Here is a 27,558-nt window from a genome sequence, read left to right as displayed (position 1 = left end):
CTCCTATATGACATATATGAAATGAAGGAGGAGGAATAATGTAAGCCGTAGTCAAGTAGACTGATAAGAATTTCATCATTGCTGGGCCTGCGTTCCATTGTGCAGAAGATTGCCCTGCAGACCTAACAAGATGTCCTTCTGGTGTGATCAGATTCCACTTAAGTTATGGAGCAGTCAAGACATTTTAGGGCTTTTGACATTACTGAGGGAAAATAGCCAATTAAATGCAGCACTTGACTGTTGTATAAATGAGTCCCAATACTCCCCTCACCACAACCCATCTGCCATGGCACTATCACTAACAAATACTTTATATCCTGTTCATGGTGCTTCTCGGGAACTGTGTTTCACAAGTAAAAAATAAAAATAAAACTGGGAATCAGATATTAGATTCGTACACAGAAGCAGAGTATTACAATAATATAGTCGTTTTTGGAAACTGAACAAATTGAGAGACAAATTGCTTTTACTGTCAGAAGATTAATCTCTGCAGCAAGGTTATTATAGTAGTGATTTAATTTTAGTTTTTATTTATATTATATATTTTTTTAAATCTTCAGTTTAGTTTCCGTTAGTTTTCAGACATGATTTACAATTTTTTTATTTTGTTTATTTGATAAAAACGTTTATATTATTTAGTTTCAGTTTAAGTTTAAAGGACAGAAAGTAGCCTATGGGTGGGAGGCTAGGAGTCATGTATGTGTTGTTGGCCTATAGTTAGTTTTTTGGGACGTCACTTCTTGCCACTGGGGGGCAGTAATACGTAAGGCGATCGGCCAGGACTATAGACTTGGATAGACATAACATCTCTGTAACTGTGTAATGATGGCGTCTGTAAGAGCATGGGCGGCGCCATTGACGTCATCTCCATATTGAAATAGTACATTTTCGTCATCACAAGTAAAATTCATTGGCTGATCCCTCCTGATGTCACAACTCCAACCGAGTCATCAGGTCATGCCAACTGGTCATCAAGAGGGATCAGCCAATGAAGTTGGAAGTCCCGCACAGTTGACTAAATTAAAATGGTGAAAGTCCTTAACGGCGCTGCCCATGCTAACACAGTCTTTATGCAGGAAATATGGTGTAAGCAAACTCTTGCCCATGTTTATACCAATCGAATGCTTTAACTTTACTAGTAGATGTAAGAAGAATCAAGTTCCTTTACCGTTATCTGACAGAAAAAGGAAAAAACAACAAATGAAGTCATAGCACATTTGACGTGTTATGTTTATGTAATATTAAAACATGCATCTAACCCCTTCAAATTAATAAAAACAGCTGCAACAGCAAAAACATAAGCAATACAAGACTTCTTCACAAATCTATCAGTTCACAGCCAGTGTGCGCGTGTTCAACCAAACAAGAGATTCTGGTTCATCGTCAAGAAGACTGCGTTCCAGAGGTCGTCGTTCGGTTTCTGAAGCATGATGACAGAGTGAATATTCTCTCCACGGACGCTTTGGACTCTAAACATTTACCTCTTCCAGGTATTTCCGCAGCTCACATGGGCCACTTAATGCCCTGTCAGGTTGACCCTCCGGCTAGACAGTGACCTCAGACACAATCTTCGATGTGAGGAAGCTATATTTCTGAAGATGCTTGCTGTATTCAACGTGCTGGCATCTTGCGGGACTGTACTCTCGGATTTGCTGAAGTACAAAAGACTCTGCTTCCCTCATCAGTGGCTCCATCTCTGTTGAGCGAAGTGCCAGAGACACACTTGGGCCATCAGGCAAACTGCTGCAGAGGTTGGATGGAAGTTGGCTGCCAGAGGACTCGGTATGCATGCGAAGCGCTCACACAGTGACTTCAGGAGGACCTGTGACAACTGGCTTGCAACAGTAGTTGACTGCAAGTGTGCCTCAAGGTTGAGAAGGCACGGCACCACATCAGACAGCGACTGGAAGTTAGTCAGTGTGGATTGCGAACGGCTCCAAGCTGCTTTAGCTTGGCTCAGTCACGCTCTGTGCTTGTCCTCAAAATTCTTCCCTGTTAGCTAATGATAGCTAGTGATAGTGATGCACAAGCTAGGCTTATTTTGAAGCATCGCCATCTCCTGGCAGCACTTACCCGCAAAATTCAGAAGCTCGAAAACCCCATTCGATTTTTGCCAAAAGTATAGAAAAAATAAAAATAAAACTAAACATAATTTGATGATTTTCATTTTATTTTAGTTAATTTTGCAGTCAAAGATAGTTTCTGTATAGTTTACATTTTTCAAATGTTTTCATTTACATTTTTATTTCAGTTTACTAATTCAGTTTTTGTTTACCTTGTCAACCTTGTTCTGTAGTCCAATATAGCGGATTGAAATTAAATGTCGGATGTGGCGACCAAATATTGAAGTGTCCTTCATCTAGCAGTCATTTAGGATGTATTCTACAGATAGATAGTAGATTGTGTTCTGTAGATAATCTGGCTCTACTATCACAATTCCTACATGGACTGACACAGGGAGGCTCATACACACACACACACACACACACACAGTCTGACAGTAACGATACACCCCATTGAAATTCAAACAATTTTCATAAATTCTCTGTTACAGATGAACTAGTTTCATGTTGACAGTCAGTTTACAAACCAAATGGAGCAATCACAGTAAAATCCTCCCGTTCCAAACATTAAGCTTTTGACTGAGCTGTTATGCTGAAGAATAGAGTAATATCCAAAGGCCCATATGCAAAGTAAACAAGAGCCATATAACCATTAAATATCTCCACCTGTGATCAAAGACTCTCCTCTCTGCCTGTAGGCTGTTAGATACTATCGCATCCATCTCTACTCATACATTTGAGTGGTGTTGATAAAAAAAGCTTTCACAAACTAACTCTCACTTTCCTGATTTAGGTCTTATGCTCTAGAGCAGCCACGGTGAGTTGCCATACCAAATCTAAACCCAAGAGCTTAGTGTCTGATCCTTTACTTTCTAATCACACGAGTACAACTGAATTACTGCCCTAAGTACAACAGCCAGCAAAAGCACACCACACCCATAATGACTCATCACAACAATCTCTCCTTAACGCAGAGCATCTAAAAGCACTGCGTCCAATCTTATTTGGTTACTGCTGTTTGGGGAAACAAGTCAAGGCCCAGGCTTACCATTCAGAGAGGAAGAACAGAAACAATGTAATAATGTTAACCAGCTACACAGAGTTCCTGCTGTGTCCTTCTAGTGTCTGTCTGTCTGTCTGTCTGTCTGTCTGTCTGTCTGTCTGTCTGTCTGTCAAGGATTACATGTATAACGTATTGCAAAAAAAAATAAAAATAAAAAAAAAATGTTACGTTACCAGCATAAATATTGTAATCAGATTAGAGATACTTTTGAAAAACTAGATGATTACTTCTAGGATTACTTTTAAATTCAGAAAGAATGTTTGCGCAAAAATTATTTGACACATTTCGGTTTTCTCACTGACATTCAAATCAGCATAGAAAAAAAGGCGCAAGTTTAAGTTTGTTCTGTCTGAGTGAGTCTGACCACAAGTCAGAGACCACTATGATGACACACTATGATGCATTTGATGGATCGCAGGAAAAGAGCAGGAATATGTTTTGGTAGGTTACAGTCCAAACTATGTCTTCCAATGGTACGACTGCTGTCAGCATCCAAACATTATCCAACTTGAATAAACGCTTGGAGGTAAAGGATGACAGCAGTGGTGTCGTCTACGGGCGATACGGATATCACTTATTATTGATATCTATATAGCGCATTGATGTGAATCACACTGCTGCTCTCTCATTTAGCTATTTGTACCTGTATATGTATATGTGTATTTTAACCCAATAATGGTTGAATTGAATAAGTTTAAGCTGCCTTTCATTCATTGTTTTAGTGACCAGGGGACAAGACAGTGGACAAGACAGTGGAAAATGCGCTCTTGCAACAGCTGCATAGTGTGGATCCCAGCCTATAGCATAAAAGGTTGAGGACTTCCTCCCTTCTAAACTCCTCCGTGGTATTGTGCTCCACATACTGTCAAAAAAAACATTCATTTAAGAAGATAACGAGTGTGGCTTTTATTGCTCAATCTAATTTGTTGCCGATTATTATTATTATTTTCATAGGCCTAAAAGGACACATGCCTCAAAACTTTATAGACTTAAAAAACTGCAAATTATCAAGCTATCAAAAGGTCACCAACAAAAACGAAAACAATAGGCCTGTAGCAAATATAGCATAAATTTATCTCACGAAAATAACACTTTTCAGTTGCACTACCATGAGAGTGGAATTTATTTTTCAACTTTAAGCAGTGAACCCAATCAGTTCTCCATGACAACAAAATCCTAAACTACAGAGTTGTCACGGTTCCCGCCGGAACATTCATTACGCACACCTGTCCCCTATTCCCATTGATTAGTACTTGTATAAGTGTGCCCTTTGTTCACCATTGTCCTGTCGATTATTGTTACAATGTCCGTTGGTGCGTGTGAGTACCTGTGCTGCGTTTTGGCTTTCATGCCATTGTGGATTGTGCAGATGATTACGGGTCTTGTCCCGTGGGTTAATCATTGTGCGCTTGTGTTATTTATTCGAGGTACTCCTCACTCTTTTGTTTGGGTTTCTACCCTGTGTTTTGTTACGTCCCCGTGCCTTTACACGGCACGCCGTAATTTGGGCTTAATAAAAAACCCTATTACGCATTCCTACACCTTTCTCCCGAATCATTTATGCCAACGTGACAAAAGTAGGGCCAATAAATCCCTCGTTTTTGGGTTATGCTCAGGTAAATCAATTTGGCAAATGTTTATTTTCATATTTCCAAGTCCTATTCTTGAAGATCAAGGGCTATTAAATTAATTGGAATGACTGAAAATCTGACAGACTGTTTTTTTTAACGTAAAGTTATAGCCTAATCATATTATCTGTAGGAGAAAGCAATGGGTTAGAAGAAGCCTACGTAACCAACCCATAAAGTAAAATGCAACATCCATTTATTGCCAGCTATGTAAACTTTAACATTGATTTATCGTGCAATAGATGTCGTTCAATTTGTAATATAAATGTTTGTCTTCTTCTAATGGGAAAGTAATCTGAAAGGTACTGAAACTAATCAGATTACGTTACTAAGTTTGGGTAATCTAAAAGTTACATTACTGATTACAATTTTAGACAGGTAACTAGTAGTTGTAATGGATTACATTTAGAAAGTATCCTACCCACCCCTGTGTGTACATGAGTGTGTGTGTGTGTGTGTGTGGTAAGGTTTTTCAATGTCATCCACCTTTGATAGTTTCTCGGCTGACAGAGCACTTGCCTCTAACACGCCGGAGCTCCCGCACGAACAAACTTGCCAAAGAACACAGTGAATAAATACATAAACAAGTAAACATTTAAATACACATACACGAGTACCCTTTCCTCGGACCACCTAAACCAGGGTAGTGAGTTGGGAAATTGCCTTGGAGATGGAGTCGCCTGAGTGGGCGCTGTTATTACCGCGGGAGATAAGACTGTATACCAATGCCTCCAACGGCCCGGTGAATGTGTGACACTGAGAAGCAGCACAGCAGGGGAGTGCCAGCCAGCACAGCAATGGCAAACGGCAGGCAGGCAGACGCCTTACTGGGGATGGCGCCGATGATGGGGTGGCCCTGGTTAATCTGACAAATCCTCTCCCCTAAAAGCCTGTCACACAGCAAACGAGTCAGACTGCAAAGACAAGAGAGAGAGAGAGAGAGAGAGAGAGGGAAGACACAGACAGAGAGGAAAGGATGTGTGTGTACTGAAAGAGAGAAGAGACAGAGAAAGAGGTGAGATGTTATGAGTGTATAACAGGAATGAATCTTCCAAAGAACTTGAAACCTGCATTTAACTCATTTGGCATGGATCATAAAACTCATTAAACATATGACTGAATATTGATCAACTTAAAAAGTGTTATGTAATGATACACACTGAGTGTACAAAACATTAAGAACACCTTCCTAATATTGAGTTGTATCCCTTTTGCTCTCAGAACAGCCTCAATTCATCGGGGCATGGACTCTACAAGGTGTCGAAAGCGTTCCACAGGGATGCTGGCCCATGTTGACTCCAATGTTTCCCACAGTTGTGTCAAATTGGCTGGATGTCCTTTGGATGGTGGACCATTCTTGATTCACACGGGAAACTGTTGAGTGTGAAAAACCAAGCAGCGTTTAGGACACAAACCGGTACATCTGGCACCTACTACCATACCCTGTTCAACGGCACTTAAATATTTTGTCTTGCCCATTCACCCTCTGAATGGCACACATACACAATCCATGTGTCAATTGTCTCAAGGCTTTAAAAATCATTCTTTAACCTGTCTCCTCCCCTTCATCTACACTGATTTAAGTGGATTTAACAAGTGACATCAATAAGGATCATATCTTTCACCTGGATTCACCTGGTCAGTCCATGTCATGGAAAGACCAGGTGTTCATAATGTTTTGTCCACTCAGTGTATGATGCTCTCTTTGGACTACAACTACAACTACTTTTCCTTGATTTGTCATTGTTTTTGTAACGAGAGGCCAGCGCAACATGGCTTTCTGCAAAGCAGTCTATGGAACATCACAAAAAAACATCTAGGATTAGTGGCCCTTTCAAAGAGACTGAGAAATACACAGTCACGGCGGCAGGAGACAATCCGATTGGAGTAGAACTACATTGTGCATTGGACCAAAGAGGATGAATGTACATGATGATGCAGCAAAGTAGACAGTGAGAGTCAGAAGAGCAGTGTTATATGAGGTCACATGACTGAGTTGGACCAACACAGAGGTATGTGTATCAAGCATCTATTCCTGTGCTGTGCTTCTTTTTTTTTTTATACACGGAGGACACAATCAATTGGGGCACAGTCACATTGTGTGGCCCTAAACCGGTTCTCAGGTCAGGGAGCCTCTCCTAATGACTTAACTGTAACGCCATCAGAAGTGTCTCCAGACCCAGTGTCTCCCCACCCAGTGTCTCCAGACCCAGTGTCTCCAGACCCAGTGTCTCCCCACCCAGTGTCTCCAGACCCAGTGTCTCCAGACCCAGTGTCTCCCCACCCAGTGTCTCCAGACCCAGTGTCTCCAGACCCAGTGTCTCCCCACCCAGTGTCTCCCCACCCAGTGTCTCCCCACCCAGTGTCTCCCCACCCAGTGTCTCCAGACCCAGTGTCTCCAGACCCAGTGTCTCCCCACCCAGTGTCTCCCCACCCAGTGTCTCCCCACCCAGTGTCTCCAGACCCAGTGTCTCCCCACCCAGTGTCTCCAGACCCAGTGTCTCCCCACCCAGTGTCTCCAGACCCAGTGTCTCCAGACCCAGTGTCTCCCCACCCAGTGTCTCCCCACCCAGTGTCTCCCCACCCAGTGTCTCCAGACCCAGTGTCTCCAGACCCAGTGTCTCCCCACCCAGTGTCTCCAGACCCAGTGTCTCCAGACCCAGTGTCTCCCCACCCAGTGTCTCCAGACCCAGTGTCTCCAGACCCAGTGTCTCCAGACCCAGTGTCTCCCCACCCAGTGTCTCCCCACCCAGTGTCTCCAGACCCAGTGTCTCCCCACCCAGTGTCTCCAGACCCAGTGTCTCCCCACCCAGTGTCACCAGACCCAGTGTCTCCAGACCCAGTGTCTCCCCACCCAGTGTCTCCCCACCCAGTGTCTCCAGACCCAGTGTCTCCAGACCCAGTGTCTCCCCACCCAGTGTCTCCCCACCCAGTGTCTCCAGACCCAGTGTCTCCCCACCCAGTGTCTCCCCACCCAGTGTCTCCAGACCCAGTGTCTCCAGACCCAGTGTCTCCAGACCCAGTGTCTCCCCACCCAGTGTCTCCAGACCCAGTGTCTCCAGACCCAGTGTCTCCCCACCCAGTGTCTCCAGACCCAGTGTCTCCCCACCCAGTGTCTCCAGACCCAGTGTCTCCAGACCCAGTGTCTCCCCACCCAGTGTCTCCCCACCCAGTGTCTCCCCACCCAGTGTCTCCCCACCCAGTGTCTCCAGACCCAGTGTCTCCCCACCCAGTGTCTCCCCACCCAGTGTCTCCAGACCCAGTGTCTCCCCCAGCTGGCAGGGAATGTCAGGTCCTCTAGGGTGAGTACTGTTAATGCCAGGCCCTGTCACAGCTCCAATGACTTATTGGCATTTCTCCAATTAGTCTTTCTAAATCAAACCCACTGACAAACACTTCAGTTTAACTACAAGTACTTTTTACATCTTGTATTAGCACTTTATCATATTAAGCTTTTGTGAAGAACATGTACATTTGACTTTGAAGCAATTTCACAGTGGCAGAGGGGGTCAAACATGTATCAAGTGTAGGATATATATATATATATATATATATAGCCTACACCTGCCCCAATATATATATATATATATATAAAACATGTTTGACCCCCTCTGCCACTGTGAAATTGCTTCAAAGTCAAATGTACATGTTCTTCACAAAAGCTTAATATGATAAAGTGCTAATATATATATATATATATATATATATATATATATATATATATATATATATATATATACACATACCTTTATTTAACTAGGCAAGTCAGTTAAGAACAAATTCTTATTTACAATGACGGTCTACCCCGGCCAAACCCTACACCGGGCCAATTGTGCGCCGCTCTACATGACTTCCAATCACGGCCGGTTGTGATACAGCCCGAAATCGAACCAGGGTGTGTAGTGACGCCTCTAGCACTGAGATGCAGTGCCTTAGACCGCTGCGCCACACGGGAGCCCCATGAATTGCTCTGAGACTCAGATTTTTTTCAATTAAAATCTATGCCAAAGAAAAAGCATTGATTTTCTAAGTTTATCAGACCATACAAACTCTGACTACTTTTAACAATTTACACTGAACATTTTGTAAAAACACATTTAGCGGGAGAACTGTGTGCAGATGCAAAGTTTGCTAATAGAATTTTAGCAAAATCTCCCTCTGTTATTTTTTTTATGTGTCAATTTTTTCCAAAAACGTAAAAATCTGCTTTGAATTATGATTCAACGATGTCTGCAGAAAGAACAGGGTATCAGCTATGACATGAGACATTGACTTTGAAAAAATGTATTTTGGTTGTTGAACTACAGTAAGTGAAGTGGATTGACACCTGGTAATGGAATTGTGGTAATGGATTTTATCATGGGTCCCTGCTCTGTACCACACAGAAATGCATCATTATGGATATGAATGGCAATCTTAAATATGTACACAAAAAAGTAGATATATGCAAATTATAATTTGCATATGTGGGTTTATTCTACACACTGGCTATTATATTAATGAGCTCTGCCCCCAAACAAGACCAAATTTGGTTGGTTCGGACCAAATCTGAACCAATCATAGACGTTTATGTTTCACAAGTTTGTACATCACAGTACAGCTCAGTGGAGTACAGTAGAGCTCAGTAGAATACAGTACAGTAGAATACAGTACAGTAGAGCTCAGTAGAATACAGTACAGCAGAATACAGTACAGTAGAATACAGTACAGTAGAATACAGTACAGTAGAGTAGAGCTCAGTAGAGTACAGTACAGTACAGCTCAGTAGAATACAGTAGAGCTCAGTAGAATACAGTAGAGCTCAGTAGAGTACAGTAGAGCTCAGTAGAATACAGTACAGCATAGTAGAGCTCAGTAGAATACAGTACAGTAGAATACAGTACACAAGAGCTCAGTAGAATACAGTACAGCATAGTAGAGCTCAGTAGAATACAGTACAGTAGAATACAGTACAGTAGAGTAGAGCTCAGTAGAGTACAGTACAGTACAGCTCAGTAGAATACAGTAGAGCTCAGTAGAGTACAGTACAGTACAGCTCAGTAAAATACAGTAGAGCTCAGTAGAGTACAGTAGAGCTCAGTAGAATAAAGTACAGTAGAGCTCAGAAGAATACAGTACAGCTCAGTAGAATACAGTACAATAGAGTACAGAACAGTTCAGTACAGTTAATTAGAGTACTCAACTCTAGTGTGCTCTACTGTGTACTGCACTGAATTCTACTGTACAGTGCTGTACTATACTCTACATTACTGTACTCTACAGTGCTGTACATTAATGTACTCTACAGTGCTGTACTATACATTAATGTACTCTACAGTGCTGTACTATACTCTACATTACTGTACTCTACAGTGCTGTACTATTCTCTACATTAATGTACTCTACAGTGCTGTACTATACTCTACATTACTGTACTCTACAGTGCTGTACATTAATGTACTCTACAGTGCTGTACTATACTCTACATTAATGTACTCTACAGTGCTGTACTATACTCTACATTACTGTACTCTACAGTGCTGTACTATACTCTACATTAATGTACTCTACAGTGCTGTACTATACTCTACATTAATGTACTCTACAGTGCTGTACTATACTCTACATTACTGTACTCTACAGTGCTGTACATTACTGTACTCTACAGTGCTGTACATTAATGTACTCTACAGTGCTGTACTATACTCTACATTAATGTACTCTACAGTGCTGTACTATACTCTACATTACTGTACTCTACAGTGCTGTACTATTCTCTACATTAATGTACTCTACAGTGCTGTACTATACTCTACATTAATGTACTCTACAGTGCTGTACTATACTCTACATTAATGTACTCTACAGTGCTGTACTATACTCTACATTAATGTACTCTACAGTGCTGTACTATTCTCTACATTACTGTACTCTACAGTGCTGTACATTAATGTACTCTACAGTGCTGTACTATACATTAATGTACTCTACAGTGCTGTACATTACTGTACTCTACAGTGCTGTACATTAATGTACTCTACAGTGCTGTACTATACTCTACATTAATGTACTCTACAGTGCTGTACTATACTCTACATTACTGTACTCTACAGTGCTGTACTATTCTCTACATTAATGTACTCTACAGTGCTGTACTATACTCTACATTAATGTACTCTACAGTGCTGTACTATACTCTACATTAATGTACTCTACAGTGCTGTACTATTCTCTACATTACTGTACTCTACAGTGCTGTACATTAATGTACTCTACAGTGCTGTACTATACATTAATGTACTCTACAGTGCTGTACTATTCTCTACATTAATGTACTCTACAGTGCTGTACTATTCTCTACATTAATGTACTCTACAGTGCTGTACTATACTCTACATTAATGTACTCTACAGTGCTGTACTGTCCAAACTTGTGAACCCAACTGTGGTTAGTGACTACTAGCCAATTCAAATGCAGAAATTCCGTTACAGATTATTAGGACATTTCCATTACCAATTTGGTAATGGAATTTTGAGTTTTAATCACTTAATAATTCAAACAAAATTGATGGTCAGTAAAAACACTATAACAAATTGATATGTTTATCTTTACTTGTTATTTCTGTGAACTTTCATTATCCTCCCTAATGAGGGAGAGAAATTTGAAAATACACTATATATACAAAAGTATGTGGACATCCCTTAAATCAGTGGATTCGGCTATTTCAGTCACATCCGTTACTGACAGGTGTAGAAAATCGACCACACAGCCATGCAATCTCCATAGACCAACATTGGCTGTAGAATAGCCTTGCAGAAGAGCTCAATGACTTTTAAACGTGGTACCTTTCCAACAGGTTGATTTTGTCAAATTTCTGCCCTGCTAGAGTTTCCCTGGTCAACTGTAACTGCTTTTATTGTGAAGTGGAAACGTCTCCGAGCAACAACGGCTCTCCGAGCAACAACGGCTCAGCCTCGAAGTGGTAGGCCACACAAGCTCATAGAATGGGACCGCTGAGTGCTGAAGCGCGTAAAAAGAATTTGTCCTCGGCTTGCAACGCTCACTAGAGAGTTCCAAACTACCTCTGGAAGCAACGTCAGCACAATAATTGTTCGTTGGGAGCTTCATGAAATGGGTTTCCATGGCCGAACAGCCGAACACAAGTCTAAGATCACCGTGCACAATGCCAAGTGTCGTGGGAGTGGTGTAAAGCTTGCCGCCATTGGACTATGTAGCAGTAGAAACACGTTCTCTAGAGTGATGAATCACGCTTCACCATCTGGCAGTCCGACGGAAAAATCTGGGTTTGGCAGATGCCAGGAGAATGCTACCTGCCTCAATGCATAGTGCCAACTGTACAGTTTGGTGGAGGAGGAATAATGGTCTGGGGCTGTTTTTCATGGTTCAGGCCCCTAAGTTCCAGTGAAGGGAAATCTTAACACTACAGCATACAACGACATTCTAGATGATTCTGTGCTTCCAACTTTGTGGCAACAGTTTGGGGAAGGCCCTTTCCTGTTTCAGCAGGACAATGCGAGGTCTGTACAGAAATAGTTTATTGAGATCGGTGTGGAAGAACTTGACTGGCCATTACAGAACCTTGACCTCAACCCCATCAAACACCTTTGGGATTAATTGGAACGCCGACTGCGAGCCAGGCCTAATCGCCCAACATCAGTGCACGACCTCACTAATGCTCTTGTGGCTGAATGGTATGCTTTAACATGGAAAGAAATAAGTACTTTTAACCAGAGCTCCTTGAATAACACTTTAAACATTTCGCAGACGCTCTTATCCAGTGCGATTCGGGTTAAGTGCCTTGCTCAAGGGCACGTCGACAGATGTTTCAACTAGTCGGCTCACAGATTTGAACCAGTGACCTTCTGGTTACTGGCACAACTCTCTTAACCTCTAGGGTATTATTATTATTAAGGCTTTAGATATGGCATTGAGTAGCTTAAGATATAAAACGACAGCATCAGAACTATTTATTTACTCCTGTTCTACCTTTGTTTTCCGTCTCACTGCTAAACATACATATATATCCATATCATGCTACCTCTCAGCCTCCTCAGCACCTGCCTGCTTCACAGACACTGTATTTTCAACAAGAACAAAGTCCACTGTCCCCATTAACCTCTCTCACACACACACACTACAATCGCTCCTCATATCTGTACATAGTGCCGCCTACCTAATAACTCCCTTGCCCCCCCCCCCCGACCTTCAGACAAAAAAAATACGTACCTTCGAAGAAATGGACAAACATCAGACAACATGATTCTCTGACGTGACCCTTCATTTATCTGACCGCTGCACAACAACCTACGCCTACTGAAAACACTAAATGAGAAAAGATAAGTCACTGTGGTAACCCGTGACATTCCATATTTTCCATAGAAGAACATGATCCTTCCATTGAAACACCTTAACAACTCTAGTGTTAATGTGGAAATGATGCACCGTCATGCTACGTGTTTCTACTCCTGCTTCTCTTCTGCCCAGAGGCCAAGTGAGCAGTGAGCACTCAGCACTGATCTGAATTCATTTAGATCGTGTACTTACTAACTAAAGTATACAGACAGGGGCCTTGCCTCCAACTACCCTCCTCCCACTACACACTGTGTGACTGCACAGCGCTGTACAGAATTAGATATGGTAGAAATAATTACATTCATATTAACCAGAGGAAAATGTCAAGCTTAAAGGGATAGTTCATGCAAAATCTATATTTGGGTGAAATTACCCTTCCCTTCAGTTGTCTGAAGGCCCACGGATTAGCATATTAGCATTGTTAGATTTAATGAATGGAAACAGTGAAACCGATGTTAGTAAAGCTGCACTGCAAGCCCGAAACTTTGTCAAAAACATTTCAAACTAGGTTTGGTAGCGTTGATACTCGATGAATATGTTAATGGTTTCTTCACAGCTGTGGCGTAAAGTACTTATGTAAAAATATTTTAAAGTAATACTTAAGTAGTTATTTATTGCTATCTATATTTTTTACAACTTTTACATTTTACATTTTAGTCATTTAGCAGACGCTCTTATCCAGAGCGACTTACAGTAGTGAATGCATACATTTCATTTCATACATTTTTTTATTTTTTTTCCTGTGCTGGCCCCCCGTGGGAATCGAACCCACAACCCTGGCGTTGCAAAAACCATGCTCTACCAACTGAGCTACAGGGAAGGCTATATTTAAAACCCAAATACTTTTTTACTTATACTCCACAACATTCATAAAAAAAAGAATGCAGTTTTTACTCCATACATTTTCCCTGACACCCAAAAGTACATTTTGAATGACAGGAAAATGGTCCAATTCACACACTTATCAAGAGAACATCTCTGGTCATCCCTATTGTCTCTGATCTGGCAGACTCACTAAACACAAATGCTTCATTTGTAAATGATGTCTGAGTGTTGAAGTGTGCCCCTGGCTATCCATACATTTGCTTAAAGGAATTTGAAATTATTTATACTTTTACTTTTGATACTTAAGTATATTTAAAACCCAAATACGTTTAGACTTTTACTCAAGTAGTATTTTACTGGGTGACTTTCACTTTTATTTGAGTAATTTTCTATTAAAAGGTATCTTTTATCTACAGATGCTGTGGTTACGCAGGGAAATAGTTAAATTTCCAAATTGCAGCATTTATTTCAGCATTATGCATGTAAAAAAACATAACATAATAATTGGAGAAAGTGTCGGTTTGCAGTGCAGCTTTGTTAACATCGGTTCGGCTGTTTCCATTCTTGAAATCTGACAATGCTAATACGCTAACTCCAGGCTGTTGCCAGAAGTAAATAATGGATTACTGTGGATACCGGTCACCATGGGCCTTCAGACAACTGAAGCTAAGGGTAATTTGACCCAAATATAGATTTTTCATGAACTATCCCTTTAAACTTGACATTTTCCCTTTTTGATTAATATCAAAGCAATTATTTCTACCATATCTAATTCTGTACAGCGCTGTGCAGTCACTCAGTGTGTAGTGGGAAGCGGGTAGTTGGAGGCTAGATCCTGTCTGTATACTGTAGCATTGGGTCAGTAAATGAATGGTCGCTGGTCGATGTACTCTTGAGCAAGGCACTTAATTTGCTCCAGGGGCGCCGCACTTCTAAGGCTGACCCTGTAAAAACAACACATATCACTGCACCTTTCCGGTGTATGGGACAGTAAAAGAGTTATTTTTTAAATGAATTCTGATCAGTGCTGAGTGCTCACTGCTCCCTCTGGGTAGGGAAGAACTAGAAGAAAAAACACCCAGCATGACAGTGCATAATTTCCAGCGCCACACATTAACACAAACCTCTTTGATTGTCTCGTTAGAGTAAAAACATAATGTTCAAATTCATTAATACAACGTTTCTTCAGACTATAATTACAATTTGTGGGTAATTTCCTTGACTGATAAGGCATGTACAGTACATTAGAGGGGTTAAGATGGAGAGTGGACTAAAATAAAGCTACTTGATTCTCTCATTCTGAATACATGTGGATTTTCATTGGCTTCAGGGGCACAAAGGCTGTCCAGTGAATTGAACAGGTTCAATTCTGACTAGACTAAATAAGCTCAGTACAGTATGTTCATTAACACCAGCTGTGCCAGTGGAGGCTGGTGGGAGGAGATATAGGAGGACGGAACATTGTAATAGCTGGAATGGAATAAATGGAACAGGGTCAAACATGTGGTTCCCATACGTTTGACGTGTTTGATACTGTTAAATTAATTCCATTCCAGCCATTACAATAAGCCTGTCCTCCTATAGCTCCTCCCACCAGCCTCCAGTGAGCTGTACAGTGTAATACAATCGGGACAAGGCCATTCTGAATAGAGAGCATGTTAATTTGCAACACGTCAAATTGATTCACCATCCGTCCAAAAAGCGACCAACTTTATCCATCTTGAGGAATTTTAAGTCCTAAAATATGTCTCTTAAAAATACGATCCGTCAGCCTAAAAGCATATAGTTAAATATTTAGCTGGTTTAAAAAGCATATCCTCTGTCACTGGACTTGTCTATGAAAAGGAAATATCATAAAAAAGATTCAGCTGTAAAAGTTCAATAATTCCAGTGGAGCGGCAGCAGCTAGGGAGTGAGACCGGCAGAACCAGAAATCAATGTTCGTTGAGGAGTTATTTAGAACTTGGAGTATTCTAGAACTGGATAATTGATTGCACTCGTATTAATTTAGACTACAGTATGTTTCAATTCCCGTCAAGGAAACACTTGACTGTGCAGAAATACAACAGTTTATATCAGGCGTCTAGCATGAGAGCTACTTATTTTTTATGGGTACATTCTTCTCTTCTCCCCTGCAACTCTTCACTGGGTCCTTGGTGTACAATTTACCTGGTCAAATTATGGTTAATAAACAACTATAGGTATTTACCTGAAATCTGTGTTCATTCTCATTTTTTTTTCTCCCTTCTGTTTTCTACTCTCAATATTACAATTATACATAGAGTAAACAACCAGCATGGATGTTCTGAGTCCATGTCCATGCTTAAATCACATCAGAAGATGACTCATTTCGATTTTTGAGTGTAATTCCCCTTTAATTGCGCAATGTGGAATGTGCCGGTCTGGCGGTGTTTCTGCTGTTAGGCCTACTGCTGCAGCACATGTCATGGTAGAGCTTGCAAAACAATCGCCACCCAATTGATACAAATAATCATGGTATAGTTTTGTCAGAGAAAGCCTACTTTGCAGTTAATATTTAATTGATAAGGTTGTGGAAGAAAGTCATTTATATTAATCCGACTACTGTACACTTTAATCGCATTATTGTTTGCATGTAACCGTACTCACTAACTGGCTACATACAGGGTGATAGACAGGGGCAATATTGCTGGAAATTAACTGGCACATATTGTGTTACGTTTGGCTTTTTATGCCAATAGTGGCTAACCAGCAGTGGGATAACGAGAATGTGGTTTTGATTGGATAGCAGCCGGGAGATTTATGTTTGACAGTTTTCAATGGAACACATGAACAATGTTATGTAGCCTTTCAGAATTGATTGGCAAGATACTCATAAGTGGGCTGCGAGCTACTAGTAACTTGCGATCTACATGTTGGAGACCCCTGGTTTATATAATAACTTAGCTAAAAAGCCTCTTTAGGTAATGTCTGAGTTCAAAATGTCTGAGACAATATTCCATTGCCAAAACATTCTAAATTGACAGGCCTAAAATGTACAGTCTAACAAGGTGTGTGCTAAAAACATTTTAATAGCATGAATACTGCAATTATTTAATGAGATACTATCTGGAGAAAAAAAAAATGCTTGTTGAGCATTGAAGATTTTATTTATTTATTTGCAAGTACTCGAATCAGGCTGTTCTGTTGCGTCAAGACCTCTCCTTCGTGCTTTACGAAACCAACACAGATAGGGCGTTGCAGGGAACACGGGCGTTGAACGCTACTCAAAAGATCTAAGTATTCATAAGAGCAGGAGATGCTGATCAACCTCCTCCCAAGTACTAATAAGGCAATATATTCTACTGAAGCCAAGGGCAGAGCTGGTCGACTCGATCCAAACAAATTAACACATGAATTAAACAGCAGCATAAGGCAAAAAGATTCAGTAATGCACTGTATGTACAGTAGATAAATGGGTCAGCCGTGGAGACATGTAAATGGAGAGAGGTCAGACAAAGTGGGCCTTTAGATCTCACACACAGGAAAACACCAGGTCACCCATGTCTATCAACAAATGGGAGCGAGCGGAACACTACGGCACTGTGAACTCATTCTGGCACTACCGTCTGTACGAATGCATTAAGGATATTGAACAAACCCTATATCTCTTAAACCTCTAATCTGCACAAACCAGGGAATTTGATGCCTGCATTTGTCAGGCTGGGGATTCAAAGGCCACACTGATAACATATGTACATCACATGTACAACATACCACCACCAACACACAGAGATCTCCACATGCACACAATGCCAATACCATCAGCTGTGATTTATAGAAAGCTGTCATGCTGATGTGACTGCAATGGAAAATGCTGGTTGAGGGAGCAGGCACAGGTGTAGCATGGACGATAGTATCTGACATACTGTATCCATCTTTATCAGTGTGTAGCATGGACGATAGTATCTGTACATACTGTATCCATCTTTATCAGTGTGTAGCATGGACGATAGTATCTAACATACTGTATCCATCTTTATCAGTGTGTAGCATGGACGATAGTATCTGTACAAACTGTATCCATCTTTATCAGTGTGAGCAGAAGACAGAGCAGGATAACTAATCAACCAATGCACTGCAGTGTGTATCATATGAGTGACTAATCAACCAATGCACTGCAGTGTGTATCATATGAGTGACTAATCAACCAATGCACTGCAGTGTGTATCATATGAGTGACTAATCAACCAATGCACTGCAGTGTGTATCATATGAGTGACTAATCAACCAATGCACTGCAGTGTGTATCATATGAGTGTGGACTAGAGTCACTACACTACTTCATTCCAGAGGTCTATGTAGCTTACAAAATTAAAATATGCAGAACTCATTTGAATTTATGGATGTAAAGACTTGTCGCTTGGTCAAGAGAAAGATAACACCATTTGTGGTAATCATATTGTTTACATTAAAAGGAGTTGTCACTCCTATGCAAGCTTAGTTTATGTGACCAGGACCAGCGTATTATGATCGTGTGTTCTAACAGCTTAAAGGGTGACATTAATCTGAGTTATCAACAGCCTCTTTGGGAACCCATGAAGTGCATAAACTTCTCTGGCTAGAGTGGAGTGTGTGGAGTGCTGCTGCTCTTTTCCAAGGTGGGATGCCCAGTGAACCATGGCAGAGGGCTGACACTGTATGATGGAGCTCAGCCCAGGAGCACAGACCACCAGCTCTCAATCACCATAGGGGGGATGTGAAATCTCATCTGAGCAAGTGCCAAGAAGAGGTGGGGTGGGGGTGGGGGGGGGGGTAGGATTAATGTGGAAGCTCCCTTTATGTAATCCTCTTGTTTTCTTGGCGATAAAGCACTACACTAGCACAGAGATGTTGTTGGGCTTGGATTACCCCTTTAAGAGCTCTGACTGGACTTCAGCACTGCACTGCAAGTTGGACAGCTGTTATGATTAATGTTCCCTATGCTGGTGATAACTGGCCAGTACCGTTCAACCTCAAAAAACCCATTGCATGATGACACTGGCACAAAGCTGACACTAGGCTGATCAACAGTAATAGAGGCATTTCAGACTGCCATAGAAAGTGTGTAGTAAACAAACACTGGAAAGGTTAACTGAACTACTCTTCATTGATCTCTGAAACTTAGGAGACTGGATCTAAACCGAATGCATTAAAATGTCCCATGTATTAGTAAATACTTAACTCCTTTATAGTGGAAAAGTTCTGCTGACTTGTGTGTCCTTGATTCACGGGGACAGTTTGTGTAAATACAATATCATGTACCTGAAAAAAAGAACGAGTGGACTGAACACAAATGATCTTGACAGAGCACCTTCACGCAGAACTAAAGTTATTCAGACGTCACGTGATGGGGCTATTGACGTTCAATGGAACGGAACCATCTGCTCTGGGCAGTAACACATGAATGGCTGTGGAGAGAGGGGATTATGTTTCTGGATATAGATGGCGATTGAACTCGTAAAATGACTGTAGGTTGTTTGCAATCAATATCGGAGAAAAGAATGATAAAGTGAGACTAGATTCCATTGAAAGTTGAGAGGGAGTAAAAAACAGCGACCTTGGTAAATAGACCTGGGTCTTCATGATTGTGGTGCAAGAACGCAGCATGAATCACAAACGCTCAGATACATGACAGGGAGTCGTTCGCTTGGTCAATGGCCCTGTGGGGCTACTCACGATTTAGTCCCGTTAAACCAATACAGTATGGTGAAAGATATACGAATGAAAAGCTTTATCCACTTATTCGGGTTTTCTTGGGCACGTGTACACGACATTGAACTGCTATTGGGTTTCTCCGCATCACAATAACCTGCCCCATCAGCACCACACTGTCCGAGTCTGCATGGCTGATAAGCGCATTCCTATACATTTGAGACACTAAGAACGCTGTCAGTCACGATAAAAAAAATATCATAACATTACCAATCATCTTGGTCCCAGCAAGTTGTATTTAAAAAGTATAGCGAAGAGTCTTTCTTACCTTCTTTTTACAAATACGTGCTTGGTTTCACTGCGTCGTTCTGTCACAGCATCAGTATGAAGAACTTTAGTCTCCCCCGGAAACACGCGGTCCTGTCGTGAGTGTTTATTTCGCTTCGTTGCTTTCAGTAAAATGCAGCTTTTTTTATGAGAGTAAAGGATAGAGAAGCATATAATAATCTTTAAAGTATTAATGACTCACTCCGATGAATGGGCTTCTAGACATGGGCGGATAAGGTTGAAGAACAGTCAGTATTCGGGCTTCCCTAGTAAACAAACGCACGCGAGCCCGTATGAGCCGCATCGAGCTGAAAGCAGGCTGGAATCTACCATCCTCAGCGGAGAGGGTCGATCTACTGTATAGGCTATATAGCCCAGAGACGCATTGACATCTATCGAATCATTGCAATGTCTCTCTTACTTACTGAAGAAGCATAGGTCTATAATTGGTTTTCGATCAAAGTAAAATATACTTTTGCAGTCCTGAGACCTGACTATTGGCAACATAAGCATTTGTTCTATATACTTCATATAATTCAAGACATTATTATCTAGATCGGAATATCCCAAACATCTCCCGTTACCCCCATCCGTTCCCCTTATTTGATTTCTTCCAATAATAACACGCCTGATTCAACTAGTCAACTAATCACTAAACCCACGCTCAGTAGAGGCAGATGTGCTAGCTAGCACTACCGCACTGGACTTCATAAAACAAGTCGAACGGACAGGGCTTCGGTTAAGAAACCAGATACCACAGGCTCAATTGGTAGCGCATGGCGCTTGCAACGCCAGGGTTGAGGGTTCGATTCCCATGGGGGACCAATACAAAAATGTATACACTATCTACTGTAAATCGCTTTACTGGCAAATGTCTGTTTTTTTGTATACATAATCAACACAATCAGGTTTGTAGCAGGAGTGCGATGTGTTTAGGGCAGTGTTTAGAACAGAGCAGAAACATTACCTTCATCTGTCAAATTAGCGCCAATATAAAAAATAAACTGGAGAACAACAGCCTCAATTTTTCTGGAAGACTTTATTGCTAAAACTCCCTGTCTCGGCCTTGATAGTGACAGATTGTGTTCAATTGGCACACAGTGGAGATACATGTGAAAACGAATATATCACAGGTTTAATAAATGCATTAAATTGAACAAAGGCATTACAGAGATATTGATTTAAATGATTCATAAAGAGAGGGGAGGGAGGTCCTTTGGCTTTACTGCAGGATCATAAATAACGGACAGTCTCAACTCCCACTGATCAATATTCTCCTCAATTTTGGACCAAAATGCACAATTAATATGTCCACCATAAGGATTCCTGTCACTGTGTCCATGAAGTATTGCAATTGAACTACCCCCTGCTTTTCTATTTTCTATTCGGGATTGCATTAGTGTTTACAGAGGGATATTAGATGACATAGATAAACTTGTATCACTTATAATTACTGAAAGATGAAAACAAATACTAACTTATTTAAAGTAATATGCCAGTGATAGATGTCCTTGAAGAGTGGATAAACTATGGGATTAATGGATAGGCATAGATATATTTAAATTCTCATTGGAGTAACAAAAAAATCATTCCATTAATGAGATTTTAATAGGCCCCAAAATTTAAACCAAAAATAATTGCTTTTTTACTGGTCACGTTAGTAATCAGGGTTGCATTGGAAGCTCTTAGTTTGCCTTTTATGTTGTATTGTTTGACTGATTGTTTGTGGTGCAGACAACAAATTACTGCTATCTTATTAGCAATCCATGCCTTACAGCCAATTGGCCACACAGACGAATGCACAGTCATTCCACCCTCTAATTAAAATGGTGACAACGAAAAGATCAAGTCTGTATTTTGCTTTTCTTTTCAATTAAGCTCAGATCACAAAGGGCCAAGAGGGATGATGGCCGCCATGTGGCGTTTTTAACAAGCGTGTTAGAAGCAAATCAGTGTCTGTCCAGGACGTTATTAAAATTGCTGTCGCACTGTCAGAGATTAGCAGTTGCGGTTTAAGCACATCGGGGCTGCAAATGTCTCCATGGACAATCGTCATCATGAGGATAGATCATCTCAATGCTGTCCGATGACCTGAGGCGCAGTAACGCAGATAAGAGGCAGGACAGATTAACAGGAGGGACAGAGAGGTGTGAGGGTTACAGGCTCCGGGTAGGGGGGAGCTAATTTCCCCCCCAAGGTGGAAGTCACTTCAAAGACTTGTTTTGATGTTCTTCTCAACTTTATCTCCCACTCTCAGGTCAAACTGGTTTATTGTAGGTCAGCTGGACGTACAGTGCATTCGGAAAGTATTCAGACCCCTTGACTTTTTTCCACATATTGTTACGTTACAGCCTTATTTTAAAATCGATTCAATTATTGTTTTTCCTCATCAATCTACACACAATACCCCATAATGACAAAGCGAAAACAGGTTTGCGCTCAGGTGCATCCTGTCGTCCATTGATGATGCTTGAGATGTTTCTTGCACGATTGGAGTCCCCCTCTGGTAAATTCAATTGATTTGGACATGATTTGGAAAGACACAGAACTGTCTATATAAGGTCCCACAGTTGACAGTGCATATCAGAGCAAAAACCAAGCCATGAGGTCGAAGGAATTGAAAATAGAGCTCCAAGACAGGATTGTGTCGAGGCACATATCTGGGGAAGGGTACCAAAACATTTCTGCAGCATTGAAGGTCCCCAAGAACACAGTGGCATCCAATATTCTTAAATGGAAGAAATGTGGAACCACCATGACTCTTCCTAGAGCTGGCCACCCGGCCAAACTGAGCAATCGGGAAGAAGGGCCTTGGTCAGGGAGGTGACCAAGAACTCGATGGTTACTCTGACAGAGCTCCAGAGTTCCTCTTTAGAGATGGGAGAACCTTCCAGAAGGACAACCATCTCTGCAGGACTCCACCAATCAGGCCATTATGGTACAGGGGCCATATGGAAGCCAATCCTCAGTAAAAGGCACATGACAGCCTGCTTGGAGTTTGCCAAAAGGCACCGAAAGACACTCAGGCCATAAGAAACAAGATTCTCTGGTCTGATGAAACCAAGACGGAACTCTTTGGCCTGAATGCCAAGCGTCACGTCTGGAGGAAACCTCGCACCATCCCTACGGTGAAGCATGGTGGTGGCAGCATCATGCCGTGGAGCTGTTTTTCAGCGGCATGGACTCGGAGACTAGTCAGGATCAAGGGAAAGATGAACGGAGCAAAGTACAGAAAGATCCTTGATGAAAACCTGCTCCAGATGCTTAGGACCGTAGACTGGGTTGAAGGTTCACTTTCCAACAGGAATACAACCCTAAGCGAGCCTAAGCATACAGCCAAGACAACACAGGGGTGGCTTTGCAACAAGTCCCTGAGTGGCCCAGCCAGAGCCTGGACTTGAACCTGATCAAACATCTCTGGAGAGACCTGAAAATAGCTGTGCGGCAACACTCCCCATCCAAGGTGTGCCAAGCTTCTAGCATCACACCCAAGAAGACTCGAGGCTGTAATCGCTGCCAAAGGTGCTTCAACAAAGTACTGGGTAAAGTGTCTGAATGCTTATGTAAATGTGATATTTCAGTTGTTTATTTTTAATACAATTGCAAACAATTCTAGAAACCTGTTTTTGCTTTGTCATCATGGGGTATTGTATGTAGATTGATGATAATTACAGTGAGGGAAAAAAGTATTTGATCCCCTGCTGATTTTGTACGTTTGCCCACTGACAAAGAAATGATCAGTCTATAATTTAATGGTAGGTTTATTTGAACAGTGAGAGACAGAATAACAACAAAAACATCCAGAAAAATTTGTGTAGATTCCAAACTCTCCACTATGGCCAAGACCAAAGAGCTCTCCAAGGATGTCAGGGACTAGATTGTAGACCTACACAAAGCTGGAATGGGCTACAAGACCATCGCCAAGCAGCTTGGTGAGAAGGTGACAACAGTTGGTGCGATTATTCGCAAATGGAAGAAACACAAAAGAACTGTCAATCTCCCTCGGCCTGGGGCTCCATGCAAGATCTCACCTCGTGGAGTTGCAATGATCATGAGAACGGTGAGGAATCAGCCCAGAACTACATGGGAGGATCTTGTCAATGATCTCAAGGCAGCTGGGACCATAGTCACCAAGAAAACAATTGGTAACACACTACGCCGTGAAGGACTGAAATCCTGCAGCGCCCACAAGGTCCCCCTGCTCAAGAAAGCACATATACATGCCCGTTTGAAGTTTGCCAATGAACATCTGAATGATTCAGAGGACAACTGGTGAATGTGTTGTGGTCAGATGAGACCAAAATGGAGCTCTTTGGCATCAACTCAACTCGCCGTGTTTGGAGGAGGAGGAATGCTGCCTATGACCCAAAGAACACCATCCCCACCGTCAAACACAGAGGTGGAAACATTATGCTTTGTGGGTGTTTTTCTGCTAAGGGGACAGGACAACTTCACCGCATCAAAGGGACGATGGACGGGGCCATGTACCGTCAAATCTTGGGTGAGAACCTCCTTCCCTCAGCCAGGGCATTGAAAATGGGTCGTGTATGGGAATTCCAGCATGATAATGACCCAAAACACACGGCCAAGGTAACATTTACATTTACATTTAAGTCATTTAGCAGACGCTCTTATCCAGAGTGACTTACAAATTGGTGCATTCACCTTATGATATCCAGTGGAACAACCACTTTACAATAGTGCATCTAAATCTTTTAAGGGGGGGGGGGGTAGAAGGAGTGGCTCAAGAAGAAGCACATTAAGGTCCTGGAGTGGCCTAGCCAGTCTCCAGACCTTAATCCCATAGAACATCTGTGGAGGGAGCTGAAGGTTCGAGTTGCCAAACGTCAGCCTCGAAACCTTAATGACTTGGAGAAGATCTGCAAAGAGGAGTGGGACAAAATCCCTCCTAAGATGTGTGCAAACCTGGTGGCCAACTACAAGAAACGTCTGACCTCTGTGATTGCCAACAAGGGTTTTGCCACCAAGTACTAAGTCATGTTTTGCAGAGGGGTCAAATACTTATTTCCCCCATTAAAATGCAAATCCTTTTATAACATTTTTGGCATGTGTTTTTCTGGATTTTTTGTTGTTATTCTGTCTCTCACTGTTCAAATAAACCTACCATTAAAATTATAGACTGATCATTTCTTTGTCAGTGGGCAAACGTACAAAATCAACAGCGGATCAAATAGTTTTTTCCCTCACTGTATTTAAAAAAGAAAATCCATTTTAGAATAAGACTGTAACGTAACAAAATGTGGAAAAAGTCAAGGGATCTGAATGCTTTCCAAATGCACTGTACTTTTTAAGACACAGTGATATTTAAATCCAGGCATATTTAAATCCAGGCATATTTAAATCCAGGCAACAAAGAAAAAATAGGAACTCAGTCGGGGTCTCAACTTCCTGTTGAATTAGAATAGTAAAATACACAAGGTGCAAGTTCGACATTTGTGTTGTGCATCAGTGACTGACATCTTGTTATGTCACTCTCTGACAGTCACTCAATTAGCCATGTCAGCCCAGGGGCACTGACCTCCAGGGAGGCCCCATTGATGTTGTTAGCCACTCTCACTCAGATATCATTAACATGGCATAAGCAGTGGTGTAAAGTACTTAAGTAAAAATACTTTAAAGTACTTCATAAGTCATTTTTTGGTGTATCTGTACTTTACTTTACTAATTATATTTTTGAAAACTTTTACTTTTACTCCACTACATTCCTAAAGAAAATAATGTACTTTTTACTACTTACATTGTCCCTGACACCCAAAATTACTAGTTACATTTGAATGCTTAGCAGGACAGGAAAATTGTTTAATTCACACACTTATCAAGAGAACATCTCTGGTCATCCCTACTGCCTCTGATCTGGCAGACTCACTAAACACAAATGCTTCGTTTGTAAATGATGTCTGAGTGTTGAAGTGTGCCCCTGGCTATCCATAAATTTAGAAATCAAGAAAATCGTGGCGTCTGGTTTACTTAATATGAGGAATTTGAAAAGATTTAAACTTTTACTTGTGATACTTATGTACATTTAAAACCAAATACTTTTAGACTTTTACTAAAGTAGTATTTAACTGGGTGACTTTCACTTTTACTTGTGTCATTTTCTTTTAAGATATCTTTACTTTTACTCAAGAATGACAATTGGGTACTTTTTCCAACACTGGGCATAAGTCATGCTAAAGTGTGTAGAATTGCAGGGAATTAGCTGTAAAACAAAAATGTTGTCCCTCTGCCCCATGTCAAAATGAGTAGAATTGCATTGAATTTGTTATAAAATTGAGAAGAAAAAAAACATTTGCCCCATGGCAAATTGTGGAAAATTGCAGAAAAGTTGCTTTAAAACAGTAAAATGTGTACAACTGCAGAAAACTTGCTTTAAAACTGTAAAGTTTTCGTTGTTTTTGGCACAATATGTAGAATTGCAGGAAATGTACTTTAATTGTATTTTTATTATTTTCTCTCTGCCGTCAAGAGGGGGGACATTGAATCATATTTGAAATCCAAAGAGCTGCTTGTATCTGTAGCAGATGAGTCAATTACTATATTCGATTGACAACATGTTATATATGAGGTATTGATCTCATGTGTTTACCTGTTCTCTACAAACTGTTTTTGTGTTCCAGGAGACACAATCAAAGTAATTGACAGATCACACCGATTTATGTATAACGAGCGATGCATTCAGAGAGTTATCGAAACTCAGGCATGGTATTAATTTGTTCACTTCAGTTTGATGTTGATTTCTTTGCCAGTCTCCTCACTAAAAGGCATAGCTTTGAACCAAAATTCTAATTTAAGATCAAACCAACCAAATGAAGCATTATTATTTGTATTTTAGTAGCTGATAAGCAGTCATTGTTGTTATGAAAACTTAATTTAAAAAAACATAGTTGAACAAATTGAGAAAATAAGAAATTTCTTGTTCCTCAAAAGGCGGGAGTTGGACTATATCCAAAGATGTCAATACATGCCACTGAGTTACATTTGGACATGCAGGGCATATCCTATGCTATGTTGTTGACTTAGGTCTCTCTTTATGTAGTGTTGTGTTGTCTCTCTTGTGTGTTTTGTCCTATATTTTTATTTACTTTATTTGTATTTTTAATCCCAGCCCCGTCCACACAGGAGGCCTTTTGCCTTTTGGTAGGCCGTCATTGTAAATAAGAATTTGTTCTTAACTGACTTGCCTACTTAAATAAAGGTTAAATAAAGGTTAAACAAACAAACCCCCAAAATATATAATCAATATATAATCAATAAAGCATTATTTAAAATCATATTTCTGTAGAAAAATGTGTTTTCATGAGAGCAGGAACTGCGTTGGAAAACTTAAAGTATTTTTGACTTTGCAAAGCCATTCAATCTGACTGAGCGATGGTGTTTCTGTTCTCTGGGAGAATATCACCGCAATCCTTAGTTGTACAGTAGTTCAACATCAACACCTCCACATCTCATTCTCCCATAACATGGAATGGAAATTCAAATTCCTTTCATTCCTGCCACTTAAATATGTTCAAGGTTGTTCAGGCCTAGACGTACAGTAGGTCTATAGAAATCTCTACCAACAGTCACCTGAGATGCAGACATAACATTTATTTATGTATAATCTTAGAAAGATGATTGAATGGTTGTT

General features: G+C 41.0%; 2 protein-coding genes across 3 annotated transcripts in view; one reads left to right on the top strand and one right to left on the bottom strand.

Annotated features, from left to right (window-relative positions):
- The window catches only part of LOC115153919 (teneurin-2), a 363,296-nt gene extending 343,058 nt beyond the window's left edge, over nt 1-20,238 (bottom strand). The window contains exon 1 of one of the 2 annotated variants that reach the window (XM_029699598.1): nt 19,912-20,238. The gene's annotated coding sequence lies outside the window, so the exon portion shown is untranslated. The remainder of the gene's footprint in view (nt 1-19,911) is intronic. The other variant, XM_029699599.1, reaches the window with a different exon arrangement.
- LOC115155062 (keratin-associated protein 9-1-like) lies at nt 826-26,566 on the top strand. Its single transcript, XM_029701854.1, has 3 exons — nt 826-834; nt 6,953-8,056; nt 26,549-26,566. The coding sequence occupies exons 1-3, from the start codon at nt 826-828 to the stop codon at nt 26,564-26,566; spliced, it is 1,131 nt and encodes a 376-aa protein (XP_029557714.1).
- Nucleotides 26,567-27,558: the final 992 nt, after the last annotated feature.

Source organism: Salmo trutta, chromosome 19, assembly GCF_901001165.1.
Source record: "Salmo trutta chromosome 19, fSalTru1.1, whole genome shotgun sequence".
NCBI lineage: Eukaryota > Metazoa > Chordata > Actinopteri > Salmoniformes > Salmonidae > Salmo > Salmo trutta.
This window is presented reverse-complemented; position numbering and strand designations above follow the sequence as displayed.